Below are 14,103 nucleotides of genomic sequence, written 5' to 3' on the forward strand. Positions count from 1 at the left end.
CCCCTGCTCCTCCCTTCCAGTTACTCTGGACTGGCTACTGCCCTTGGACAAAAGCCACAGCTCCTGTCCTGTGGCTTTTTCCACCTAATCCTCTGAATTCTAGTACCCACTCCCTTCCCGATCTACCTTCAGGCCAAGGGGTCCAATTGTAATGAGACCTTGCACAGTACTCTTTTAAAATAGTTCTTTTACTAAAAGCTCCTCAAACTATCCCAATTTAAGCATACCATCTCTTTCCTGGCAGTACCCTTGCTAACTCAGGAGTCCAGGGCAACAGTGCAGGTGGGAGACAATGGTGGCTTAGACCAGGATGTTAGCAGCAGAATGACAAGAATCAGTTAGATTTTGATTTTCTCATAGATGTAATGTCACGCATAACTCCAGATTTTGGCATAAGCAACTAAAAGGATAGAATGCCATCAACTGAAATTCATTTCTTAAAATCACAAATCAATAGAAAATATAAGTAAATATAGTAAATAGTGGTGCACAAGAAAAGGAATGCTATGGCTTACAAACAAATGCAAAGATGATTAATCTTACCATTAAAGGAATGTAAATTAACATAATCATATAAAATATACATAAATAGATACATAATATGGATAGGATAATTACAATATAAAGTTGACAAAGATAAATGTATGATGATAAATGGTGTTGTCATGGATGTCAGAAAAGGAGGAATTGTAAAATTCTTCCCATTGTAAAACTGGGGGAATGTAAACCTCTGTGAAGAATAATTTGCCACACCTATCAAAACTTCAAATGTACATATTTAAAAATGCTCTGCTAGGACTTTATCCTACACACATACTCACACATTTGCATAAATACATACATATAAGATTTTTCACTACTGCAGTGTTTATAATTACAAAAGATTAGAAACAATCTAAATGTCCAGCAACAGGAAATACAAGTTAAATAAATTAGGCTATATACACTAAAGAATAAATACCATCAGTATTTTGCAAAGAACAAGATAAACTCTTGCTTATATATACATATGGAAAGGAAAACTCTACAAAAGATTTATATTGTTGGGAGGGGTGGGGAGGAGTCAAGTGCTTAACAGAAATATTGAGTATATTCTTATTTGTGAGTCTTTTAAGGATATACACATATGTGGGAATAAGAAAATTCTAAAGCGATCAAAGAAATTGTTTAGAACAACTGCCTCTAAGCAGGTTGATGTGAGAGACTCCTTTTTTTCATTGTATACCCTTTTTGGACTGTTTGAAATTTTTTTTTTACCAAGTGCATATATTAATTTGTTAATAAACAGAACAGTATATAAAGCTAAATTTAAAAAAAAGCAATAAATAATCTTGTGTTCCATAAAAACCTATGGTGTTGAGTACAGAAATATATCTGAAAAGTACAACCTATCAAAACTAAAGTATGGTTTCATTTTATTATTTTCTTATTTTGTTAGAAGATATAAATGCCCTGACCCGTATTATTTTGAATCACTGGTGTTTCTCCATTTGTAGTCAAATAGAGCCTATTGACATACTGTTGGGGTTTTCCAAATGTCAGCCATATATGGAAAATACAACAGGGCTTAATGTAGATGATTTCAAATGGAAAAAAACAAATATGTGACCTGATTTCTATTAAGAGTTAACTTAATGACAGACACTCATTTTGGCACTGACCAGAATGCCAAATGGAACAGCCTACACCATGATTCCTGTTTCACTAATATTATAATTCCCAGAACTAATATATTTTAGAACTAGCAGGAAACAACAATATGGAAAAAAAATTAGTTGTCTTTAGGCTTATCTTAAAATATTCTCTCAAAGCCAGAAAATCAAAATTGTTAAAAAAAATTTTGTAAAACTATTTTACCAAAAGAATGCCACATTATTTCTTTGAAGATTCTCTAAGTTTGCACAAATGTAGACAAATATACCAACACAAATGTGTACAGGATTCTATATATTTTATTTCATTGATGTAAATGTAAAACTCAACTTTTTTCTTCCCATCTTCCTCATGCTATTTTTCTCCTTTCCACCACAGTCTTGTCTGACACAGAAATTTGTCCCTATAGAGAAGATTTTAATGTTATCCAAACCATAATGCATAATTTATCCAAGAAATTTTGGGTAAGAATTTTTTTTTTTTAAGTCAACCAAATCTACTTGAATACAAAAATTCCTCAACTGGTTTTGGTAGCACCACTCAAGGTTTTAGATTATTTCATGATTAGGGACTTGATGTATAATTGTCAATAAGTCGCACTTCAATTTTGCTGACAAAGAAAAAGACAAAAAGCCTTGTTCCTTCTTCTCAGAAGAGACAGAAAAACACTTTAATATACTTCCCCAGATTTCTGCAAATTCACACAGTTTGAAACTGAAGACATCCAAAGCAGTGAAAATACAATGTATTTTTAAGACTTTTATACATATATGACAAAATTGTAGGAAAAATGTTAAGTCTTTTGTATTCATGTAACCTTCCTAGGGATCTGAAGTGCTTATATAAATTGTTTTATTAAGTTGTTACATTTAAGCTAAAGTAAGTTCTTTTAAAAATTAAATGATACTAAATAAATATCTAATGGGGGGAATGAAGGGGTTTCGGGACAGCACCCACACCCCCCCCCCCCATGTGCCATTTTGGCATATGGATTATTTTCAGCTGAAGGTACTTGAGATCCTGTGGACTCAAGAGACTTTTGTCACTCCCTTAACCACACAGATGAAGCTAAATTGAGTATTTTTCTCAGAATACGGGTTATTAACAGAGACAAACTTTATCTGAGTGACCCATCTGTATGCCAGGGCAAACATCTAATTATCAAACATCTGCTTCTCTTATTATCACTCCATGAAATGCATTTCTTTCCTCTGAAATCCCAGACCCCTAACCCCTTTCTCCTTAGTTCAGGATGACATATTATACCTCATTCTGCCTGTCTTCAGAATTTCCATGTCTATATGGATTCCCCATGCATACATGCACCTATTAATTTTGATTTTCTACTGTTAATCTGTCTCCTGTCAACTTGATTCTTAGCCCAGCTAGAAGGGCCTTTAATGGAAACAGAAATTCTTGCTCCCCAACAGGAGGGAAGGGAAGAGAGGGTAAAGGAAAAGGGGCCACTGTTGCAATATTTACCTGTGGCATCGAATTCGATTGGCTGGCACCCGCGGTGAGAAGACCAGTCACACTTGAGGACTTGCCCTCCTTCCACAATCCCAGGCTGGGTAGTGTTTGCTTTGGGTGCTCCCACCAGAAGAAACATCCTGATAAAATACAAAAGGGAAGATAAGATTTTAAATGGCACAAAGCATAAACAGTAACCTATGATTTAGAAAGAACAATCATTCTCTTGCTATTATACACAATTATTTTTAACCATTCACTGAGGGCATAATCTATCTTCTATATTCATTTGATGCTCTTACATACATACATTATTCAATACAGTTTATCCATGCTAATAACATCTTATAAGGCAACTTCAGAGTGACATGTCATTTAAAAATCTGTGCTGGTCAAACTGGACACTTTAAACATATACAGTTTATTATATATCAACTGCATCTCAAAAAAGCTGTTAAAAATGTGTGCTGGCTAGAATCTGGGACAGATGTTTTGATTTAGGGTTTTTTGGAATGGTTTTTTGTGTGTGGTCTGCCATAGACTTTCTATATCCTGAACGCTAAGCAAAAATGAATAAATAAATAATTCTAAAGTATTGTAATTCTACATACTATCATTTTTTTCTTTTTGAAAACATATCTTGTTTTGGAACTACTGTACTTCAGTAATTTTTTTTTAATGACTAATAAATTTATCTTTTCAGAGGATTAATCTAGTCAATCCTGGCCAAAGAATAGGATTGCTATTCAATTTCTTATCAGGATAAAATAAGCAGGAGACAAAATAATACAGAGTCCAGTTTTTAAGCAAAAGAGACCTTTTCATTAGTTTTTTCTATTCATTCAGAAAAAGAAACAGCTTGAGTGTCTTGTCTACATAGAGCACAGTGCTGGGCACTGGGGACAACACCATGAATAAAACAACCTTGTTTCCTGCTCTCAGTGGTGTTTACATTCCCTTTGGGAAGAAATAGAGAACCTGACCAAGAAAATCAGTCATGCTTACAAATGCTGTGAAGGAAAAACTTCTTTACATAAAGGAAAGTAATCTTGAAGGAATGGAGGGGAAAGACTTACTTTACATAAGGAGAAGTCAAAGGAAGTTTTCCGTAAAGAAGGAAGAGGAAAGACTTCATTTAGATAAAGTAGCAAGGAAACTTATTTTTAAATAAACCGAGATGTACAGGATTAGATGGTCACCAAGGAGTGTTTGTGTGTTGGGGTGGGGGGGAGGGGTTGGGGGGGAAGGCAAGGTGAGAAAGGTGGGATAAGGGTGTGGCATGAAGAAGTAGATGGGAGCACCCCGGGCAGAGGGACAAAGACCCTCAGCAAGAAAAAGATCAGTGTTGGAGAGTTTCAAGAAAAAGGTGTGGCCGAGGCAAAAGAGCAAGCTAAGAGTGACACATGATAAAGGTGGGGAGCTTGGCAAGAACTAAATCAAGCAGGGCTGTTCAACTAATGTAATACTCTTGGATTTTATCATAAGGTCCATGTGAAGCCTTTGCATTTTTTTTAAGCAAAAGAATGACACGATCTAATAGAGAAAACTATATTTGGTGCCTTCTGGGGAAAGGATTAAGGAGGGAGGGGAACAAAATGGAACAAGGAAAGTAAGAGACTTTCAGCAGGGAAGGGAGGAGATAATAGTGACCTAGATTGGGAAGGCGGGTGGAGAAGGAGATGGGTGGGCAGACTTTGGAAATAATCTGGAATAGAATGAACAGAAATAGCTGGTGGCTGTAATATGGGGGAAAGGGAAGATTAAAAAATGTCACCCAGGTTTCATTCTGAAGTGCATGGATGGGACAACAATTTACTGCACAAAAAGAAAAAAGGCTGAAGAGTAAGGAAGCAGAAGGCAGATTAAATATTTACAGGAAAACCAAGAATTCAGTTCTCAATGTTACTCTGAAGTATCTGTTAGACACCAATTGGTAGTCCGGAGCTCTGAGGAGAGTTTTGCTTCAGAGATCATGTATTGAGAATGTCAACTTAGAGTAGATGGGTTCATGCCGGGAAGCTTCAGAAAGAAGAGAGGCAAACAGTGAGCTCTGGGGAGCAAGAGCCTTTAGGAGTCAGGTAAAGAAAGAGGATATAGTAAAAGAGAATGAAAAGAAACTGATTGAAGTATAAAAGAAAACAGGATATAGTTATACACGGAAGGCCCTCAATAAATGCTACCACCATTATTATTTCACTTCCTCATTAAACATTTAGTCACTTAAATTGTAGCATAGAAAATACTTCACTGCCTTTCCTTTTTTTTTAAAGTTATGAACAAAGCTACATTTTAATATGAAATGTGCTCATTTTAACGTTTACTTATCAATTTCAATTTCATTTCTTCCCGGTGGTATCTGCTAAATCATACTTAGACTCATCAAGAGCTGGCTGCATGACTGACTGGCTGGTTTACAGGAATCCTGCTTTCTGATATTCATCTTAAAACTCCATACTCGGGGCGCCTGGGTGGCTCAGTCAGTTAAGCGTCCGACTTCAGCTCAGGTCACGATCTCGGGGTCGTGAGTTCGAGCCCCGCGTCGGGCTCTGGGCTGATGGCTCAGAGCCTGGAGCCTGCTTTGGATTCTGTGTCTCCCTCTCTCTCTGCCCCTCCCCCGTTCATGCTCTGTCTCTCTCTGTCTCAAAAATAAATAAAAACGTTAAAAAAAAAATTTAAAAAAAACAAAAAACTCCATACCCAAAAAAAAAAAAAAAAACACTCCATACTCAAAATAAAGGCAAAACTCCCAACCGAACCACACCCTGTTTAATAAAGCTTTATGCAGTCATATTTGGCATCAGTAAAACATCAATGCTGGCTCCTTCTCATCACAACCAACTTAGTTTTCACTCAGCAGGAAAAAAAAAAAAGGCTATGAGTAGGAGAGGCCGTACCCCCATGAATAAGAGGGCACTCAATGTCATCTAGACTCCTTTACTGCAGGGGAGCTGGTTAATAGCTAAAATATTTATGTAAATAAATATAATTTTATATTATAAATATAAAGAATTTTCCATTTCAAAAGGTCAAAAATTTGGCCATACACATCATAAAACTTCCCCTATTCATCTGGATTAAATGCTTTTTTTTTAATTTTCTTTCAATGTTTATTTATTTTGAGAGAGAGAGAGAGAGCATGAGCGGGGCAGAGGGAGGAGAGAGGGAATCCCAAGCAGGCTCCACACTGTCAGCACAGAGCCCCACGCGGGGCTCCATCTCATGTGCCCAAACTGTGAGACCATGATCTGAGCTGAATTCAAGTGTCAGACACTTAACCGACTAAGCCACCCAGGTGCCCCTGGATGCAATGAGTTTTGAGTGCGTGATAGGGAAAAGAACATTTCAGACAAGTATACTTTTCAGGGTCTACACCTGAAAAGGCTGGGGTCAAGTCCTGCAATAGTCCTAATAACCATAATACAATCACAGGTATACATATGATTTCAGTGCTGGGTAACAGCCAGGTTCCAGATGAGGACCAAGGAGGTGGTTCTCAGAATTTGCCTAGAAATTTCCAAGAAAAACTCATTTCCTGACCATCATCACATTGCACATTATAGAATCTTTTATAATTATTTTTAATCAAAGCTATTCTTCCTACCTTATAATAAATTGCTTCCTTGAGGGGTACCTGGGTAACTCAGTCGGTTAAGTGTCCGACTTCAGCTCAGGTCATGATCTCAGTTAGAGCCCCTCATCCGGCTCTGTGCTGACAGATTGTGTGTCTCCCTCTCTCTCTCTGCCCCTCCCCCAGCTCACACACTCCCTGTCTCTCTCTTTCTCTCTGTCTCTCTCTCTCTTTCTCTCTCAAAGGTAAATAAATATTAAAAATAATAAAAATAAATAAATAAATTGCTTTCTTGAAAGTAGGAGACTCTAATTTATCTTTGGGCCTGGCACATAACAAGCACTCAAGAAAAGTTTTTTTAATTGACAGGTAGGTAGCAAGTAAATTCGATAGTTACAGGTTTCAATCTTAAGAAAGCCCTATGTAAATAGCCATTTCCACTACCACCAAAAATCATCCTCTATTAAACATCCAATTATTTAAATTACCCTTACAACAATTTCTTTACATACATATTTCTTCTTAATTTTGGATTTCAGACACTTTCTTTACTTGGGCACTATGAGAGAGGGCTGGAAAGTTACCCGCAGTAAGGGACTTCAGCAAAGACACAAAAAAGGACGTGGTAGAAGGGTTCTGAAAGAAAACTGCACTCCACTGGCAGCACAAAGTTCGCATTCCTTGGATAAGACCATGAACATGGCTGCTGCTTTTCATCCGGCCATTTGCACATTGTAGGCATGAAATGATGGGTAATTAGATGTACTAACATGGGTGTTCGTTAGGTTTTCCTAAGCATACTTTCATGTGCAGTCTTGCACATTGGTGAAATGCCACAGAAATGGTAGAATAATATAAAAGGAATGTGTGAGCACTGTTAATTTCTAAATGCTAGGTTAATGGGGGAGAAAAAAAAGCTGAGGAATAAAAGTACTTTGTCCAAAGTGTCAACATGATATTTACTTTTAAAGAATATTACAGAAAGTTTTTAAAAAAGAAAAATGGGGAGATGGAGACAGTAAACTGCCTTAGACAAATGTTAAGTCCTAAGAAGGAGCTATATAAAGAGAAATTAAATATTTATAGAGAATAAAAAGTAAAGGATGATAAAAGATGATATTTGAGAAAATTAAGGAATATAAAAGCAACACAGACAGAAAACAAAAACAAAAACAAAAACAGACAGAAAACAGAAAACAAAAGCCCCATTGATGTATTAGGAAGATGAATTTTACATCCCGTATTTTTTTACTAGAATAACAAAATAGCCTGCTAATGAAATGCTTTATAAGAATTAAGTAATTATTGAAGTTCATCTAAGAATGTCTAACTAATGTCTGTAACAGCTTAATTAGGGTAAGAGAAGTGACAGAGCTGAAAAAATTTGGCAATATAAACAGCACTGTCTAATAAGCAGTTTGATACTATAGGTTACAATTACCCGATATAAATCAACTGAGAAAGTCACTTGTTCAATATTTGAGCCTCAGCTTCCTGTATAACAATGCCCACTGTGATTACTTCTAAAAAGATTTCTGAATGTGGACAGTAGACAAAAACAAACTTAGAAAATCTGAAGGCATCATAAAAATATAAGATGATGGCCCCAGAATTAAAAACAATTAATAAACTATTCTCTCTAATAAAGTAGAAAAAAGCTATTTTCAAAAAGGCTTTCCTTTCCTCAGTTTCCTCAAAGGATCATTAATTAACTTAAATGCAAGACCTCAAGAGGAAAAAAAAGGAAGAAGGGTACAAAGTAGGGGACTTGCAACACTTCCTGACAAGAGTGGGGAGCTGGGGAAGACACTTGGGGTTAGCTGGAGCTGACAGAGATTTCGCTGATTAGCAGTGAAAATCTGAAGCTGAGCAACTCCGTTTCACATGCCTGCCGCCTTCTGCTGGCAGACTCCATCTCCTCCCAAAAGTTTACCCAAGAACAGAATCAGGATCCTTATCCTCACTATTCTGGTCAAATGACTCAAGACATGTCCATCATTATGGTTTACATACACGGGCAGACTATTAATCAACATCATGCCACAAGAAATTCTGAAAGATAAAGAGCAGAGTGTGTTGGTGGGGTAGGAGGGGTAGAAGAAACAGGGAGTGAAGAGAAAGTGCAGGAGAAGGGGGGTGGGGGAAGACAGGATGGAAAACAAAAAAGGGGGAGGAGAGGTACAGGAGGAGTGGGGAGGAGAAAAAAAGAATAGATGGGGAGGGAGAAGGAAGAGGAAGACAAGAGGATCAGAGAAACCAACCAGGAGGATGCCTTTCGGATGCACTTCCTATCCAAAGTGGACTTTAAGGGCAGTTGCTTCAGGGAATGTGACCTTCACTACCAAGGAGAGGCAACCAGCCAAACAATGACAAGTACATTTTTTAAACCCTCCAAATGAACTAAGTTATTTGGCTGTTTCAGCACTGACTTCTCCAAGATAAAGCATGTCTAATATATCTGGCTGACTCCGGGCTGACCAGTGAATGAGCCTTCATCAAAAGCAACTTTCGAAAAATTACCACACCCGTATATAGAAAAAAATGTGTATAAAATAGCATGAATGTTTTTTCAGAGAGGTAATTCCAGTCTCAGATTTACTTTTGATTTAAAAAAAAGTGCTGCAGGGTCAATATTTATATGACATGAAACAAGCACAGTAACTGTAAATTCTAGACATTTTCTCTTTTCTTTTATAATGTCCTATAAACCCCGGGGGGCTTAATCAGGAGTAATCAACACAGAGCTTGCCTTTTAAATTATAAGGGTATAGTCTATATATGTATATTATTTATGACAAGAATAAACAACCAATATAACCAGAGCCACACAAAGTTCACAAAAATGAGCTGGCATCACTATGAGAAGGGTTATGAACATGGTTACAACGCTGAGGTGAGAAACTGTGCGTCAACATTGAAAAGTACATGCAAGTTGTGTCAGGAAAAGGGGCTTCATCCAGGTTAAGCAGTCTGGACTTTCTCTCTGGCCATGGACGTACTGTTGAGGAAATTTTAGTAGAGTACCAGATCAAAAAGATGCTTCAGAAAGATAAAACTATTAGAAACATGTAAGATCTAAGAGCCAAAGGATGGGGAGAGGGATGAGGATCTGAGTGCCACAGACCACCCTTCTGACTAAGCTGAAATCAAGGAAGCTGAAGTCAGGTGCAGAGCAGAGATGAATGCAAGAAATATTAACAAGGAAGAATTTCTAGGACCTTCTGTCTGGTGACTAATCACTGACTAATATTAGGGGACTACAGTAGGAGAGACAAAGAAAAATAGAAAATGAGAGGGAGGAATATGAAATTATTTCCAGGGCAACAGAGAAAATGATGGCACCATTATTAGAAACAAAGGTGCAACTGACATCACCACTTGGTGAAAATGAGTGGAGGTAAGATGGGCTGGTCAAGGAGGAAAGATCCACAGGCTGTGGGATTATGAAGTTGAAGCTCTATTTTTAAATCCAAGATGCTGCCAGGGCAGCAGTTTTATTTTAAAAGTTTTCCAGGTGCTGCAAACAGGAAGTCAGAATTGAGAACTACTGAATGTGCTGTAGGACCTTCTGCGACCAGGGCAAACTCACCCACACCTCTTCTTGGGGTCACAGGAACATGAAGCAACTGTAAACAAGGCTTCATTAGTAAATAACGGGGGGCGGGGGGGGGGCAAGAATTCCAATCCAGTGTTGCTCATTATAGCATTATGTAAAAATAAATATATATGTAAAATGAGAACTATATACCTTATATTTGAAGAATAAATAAGAAAATTGTCCAGTTACTTTCTTCTTAAAAATTTAAAATTTGTGGGACACCTAGGTGGCTCAGTTGGTTATGCATCTGACTTCAGCTCAGGTCATGATCTCAGGGTCCATGGGTTCGAGCTCCACATGAGGCTCTCTGCTGTCAGTGCACAGCCACCTTCAGATCCTCTGTCTCCCTCTCTCTGGTCCTCCCCCACTAGCACTTTCTCTCAAAAATAAGTCAACTTAAAACAAATGTTTTTTTAATTTGAATCCTAAAATTAAATGGACTTTAATTTCATACCCTGTCTTTTGATCCCAACTTGCCCCCAACCTCACACCAATCCACTCTAACAAATAAAGACTGAAAACTTTTCTGGCCTCAGTGTCCTCATCTGTAGCAATGAGTTTATCTGCTTCCCTACTTCCCCTGGTGCTTTGTGCTATAGAGTGAAGTGAGATACCATAAGTAATAGTGCTTTGTGAGTTATAAAATAGGCTAATCAACACAAGATATCATTATCCTAATTAAACCTAAGGTGCAATTTTCAATTTCTCCAATTATTCCCCCAAGAAAAATGTGACTTTACTTCATGGCCTGTATATGATCTTTAAATTTTACGTAAGTTTGGCAATATAGTCACTGTAAATTACTGTATATAGGGGAAAAAAATGCAGAATGCTGACTTATTATTTTTCACAATTTTAAATCACAATTTTTGTGACCTTTCACTTTAAACCTAGGACTCATGATTGAAGGGATTTCTTGAGGAGTCACCTTAATATTTGTCCTTAGTATTTTTCCTTTTCTTTAATAGTGACTCATTAGTTTTCACAACAATATGGAAATTAACTCAGTAACAATTTTTTATAACAACAAAAATGAAACATAAAATAATTCTACAGCTTGCTGGGAGTATTTAGATACCAAAAGAAACTGAAGCAACGGAAAGAGACTTCATTACTGTTGCTTCCTCGTTGATCGAGGGATTCTTCTTTTAGGAGAAAGGAGTCTTTAATAAACACTTTGTTATTTGTGGATTTTTTTTTATTTTAGAAGTTTATAATCACACCAAATAACAACAACAATAAGTGCAGCTGTTAATATAAATCACATCCTCATGTACCTTGGATCCAATGCTTGTTAAATTTAAAAGTATCTTTTACAAAATTAAGCATAATTTTACACTAAGCTTTGTTAAATCTGAAAAGCTAAGAAGAAGCCTTTGTTTGTATGTGTTTTTTTTTTTTTTTTTGATCTCAAAATTGATGTCTGTTTACGGTAGACTACATCTAGAACTCACTAGTCTATCAGTAACAAAGTCACTGATGAAGATTTCAAAATATTATACGGAATCAAAGCAAGTTCAATTTTACCTTACCATTGAAGGCCCACATGAGAGGTCATGCAACCTGTGTATTCATAATATATTCAATAACTACAATGATTAGTCAAAGATTAGCCATCCAGGCTGGCAATCAAAGATGGTAAATCTCTCATGACAACAGTTCGATATTACTGCATTTTCCATAGTAACAACACTTAAAGTTTATCATCTTTACACTGCTAAACTCAGAGGGTTTCAACTTATACCATTTACAAAACATTCCATCAGCTCTGAAGTATTTAAGCGCTAACTCTTGCTAATTTAAGTACCTACTCTTGTCAAAAGACAATATATTTTCTCAAAACTACTAGAATTTCTGCACCAATTAAAGCTAAAAGAGCACCTCTGATGACAACTAAAATCTGTACTATCAAGGCATACCCTTGAAGCTATCTGGAAACAAAAGAACTTTCAAATAACAGATAAGGCTGGCAGAATGATTAAATCAAATGAGGAGGGAGTAAATGTTGCCCAAACTTAGTGATCATTTTTTTATCATTTTGGAAAATCTGTGCTTAGGTCTGGATAGATAGAAAGCGCTGAAACAGAAGACAACAAACAAAACTGAGTTCGCCACATAAAACAATGCCTAGTTTCCACTAATTGCTTCCATACTATTTATTGCTGCAAGGTCGTCACCTTTGATGAATCAACACTCAGACAATCATCAACACCTTTGATGATCAACGCTCAGACAGTATGAATAAATCATTGAAAAATATTTAGATCACCCTCAAATTAGGCACACACGACTTGGAAAAATGGTCCTATCAAAGTACTGGCCATCAAAATTATTCCCCTTCTACCGCTTCAAAAATAGTACCTTCAATACAGAAAAAAGAGAAGGGAAAAAATGTTAGAATTTCCAAGAGCCCTAAGAATAGTCTTCCTTCTTGAAAACAGGACTTAAACGTCAGAAGGCATCCAGTGAACACCTATCAAATCAGCATTTCTAACGCTAATATGGGGGTGAGGTGGTGAGAACGATGATGTCAGGTTCGGTCAAGTCAGAGACAACTTTGAATCCAATAGTGACATTAACTCTGTTACAAATCCTGACGGCCTTTGCAACGCGAAAACGTTAGCAGTTTGAAAACATAACTGAATTCTTAAATACTGCAGTATTCAAATGACCCGCAGTGAATGAAAAGTCAGCAAACACCCTTGTTCTTTGTGAACAATGACCTAAATAATGAATCACTATAAAAAGAACACATGACACATTCAGTTCGTCTGTTCGCCCTCAAATGTGCAAAGGTCTGACAGTATCAGAGATAAGACACAATGAGTTTACTACGACGGTATGGTCATTTTAGTCATCAGAATGTCTGGAAAAGGAGCGAACGAGAAACGGAATCAGCCCGCGAGGCGGAAAGTGTGGGGGAGGGCTTTTTAAGTCTGCGAAGCAGGCTACGGGGAAGGCGAACTGGTACCGGAGAAAAAAGAAGTTCGGGAATGAGCCTGACCTAGCCCGAGACGCTAGCAGGGGCGGCGCGGAGTCCGGCGGGACCAGCCTTTGTTGCTTTCCCACTTGCCCCGAATTTGAAGCGCACGTCTGCTTCAAAGCTGTCCGTCCGGGGAGAGGCGAGGGGGGCACTGAGAGGAGGCGGTGGGTGCCGCGGGGGTTCGCCTCCCCAGACCGTCCATCCGCCCAGAACCTAAACCCCCGGTGGGGGTGGGGGGACGGACAGTCTTCCCCGGGGAACGCAGGGTGGGCGCGCGCGGTGGGGGAGGGGGCTGACTCCCCTTCCAAGTGCGGCCACTTACGAAGACGCGCTGGGCACGAAGAAATCCACCGCGAAGCCGAAGTAACTTCCTTCGGGGCCGGAGTACTCGGCAGGACTGTCCACGTCGAGGTTGAAGGCGCCGCAAAGAGGCAGCAGGAATCCGGGAAGAAGGAGCAGGAGGCGGCGCGGGCGAAGGCGCAGCCGCCGCCGCGGCGGAGAAGCCATCGCCGGAGCGCGCGCGGGGCGCCGAGGCCGGAGCCGCGGCCACCCCTCCCGGAGCGCACGGTGCCCGCGGCCCGCCGCCGCCTGCGCGCGCCGAAACTGGCCGGCCGCTCGCTTCGCGGCGAGTCCCCGACAGCGCCCGGGGAGGCGGGAGGGCTGAGCCACCGAGCGGCCGCCCGGGAAGTGGGGCGCAGGGCGCGCGGGGCGGGGACAGCGGCGCCGGCGGCCCCCGACCTCCCTCCCGCTCGGCCGCCCCGCGCCTGGGCTCCCGCTCGGGACTGCGCGGGTGAGCGCCGCACCCCCCCGCCTGAGTGCTGCCGCGGGCGG

The 14,103-nt window shown here is 39.3% G+C and overlaps 1 protein-coding gene across 1 annotated transcript in view; it reads right to left on the bottom strand.

Moving 5' to 3' along the window:
• Nucleotides 1-13,881, bottom strand: part of ITGAV (integrin subunit alpha V) — a 97,646-nt gene extending 83,765 nt beyond the window's left edge. Inside the window, exons 1-2 of the mRNA XM_049615373.1 lie at nt 13,595-13,881; nt 3,136-3,263 (exon numbers count right to left, since the gene is read on the bottom strand). Coding sequence (XP_049471330.1) covers nt 3,136-3,263; nt 13,595-13,779 — 313 coding nt within the window. The 5' untranslated portion in view covers nt 13,780-13,881. The remainder of the gene's footprint in view (nt 1-3,135; nt 3,264-13,594) is intronic.
• Nucleotides 13,882-14,103: the final 222 nt, after the last annotated feature.

The sequence above is a fragment of the Panthera uncia genome (genome assembly GCF_023721935.1).
Source record: "Panthera uncia isolate 11264 chromosome C1 unlocalized genomic scaffold, Puncia_PCG_1.0 HiC_scaffold_3, whole genome shotgun sequence".
In the NCBI taxonomy this organism is placed as follows: domain Eukaryota; kingdom Metazoa; phylum Chordata; class Mammalia; order Carnivora; family Felidae; genus Panthera; species Panthera uncia.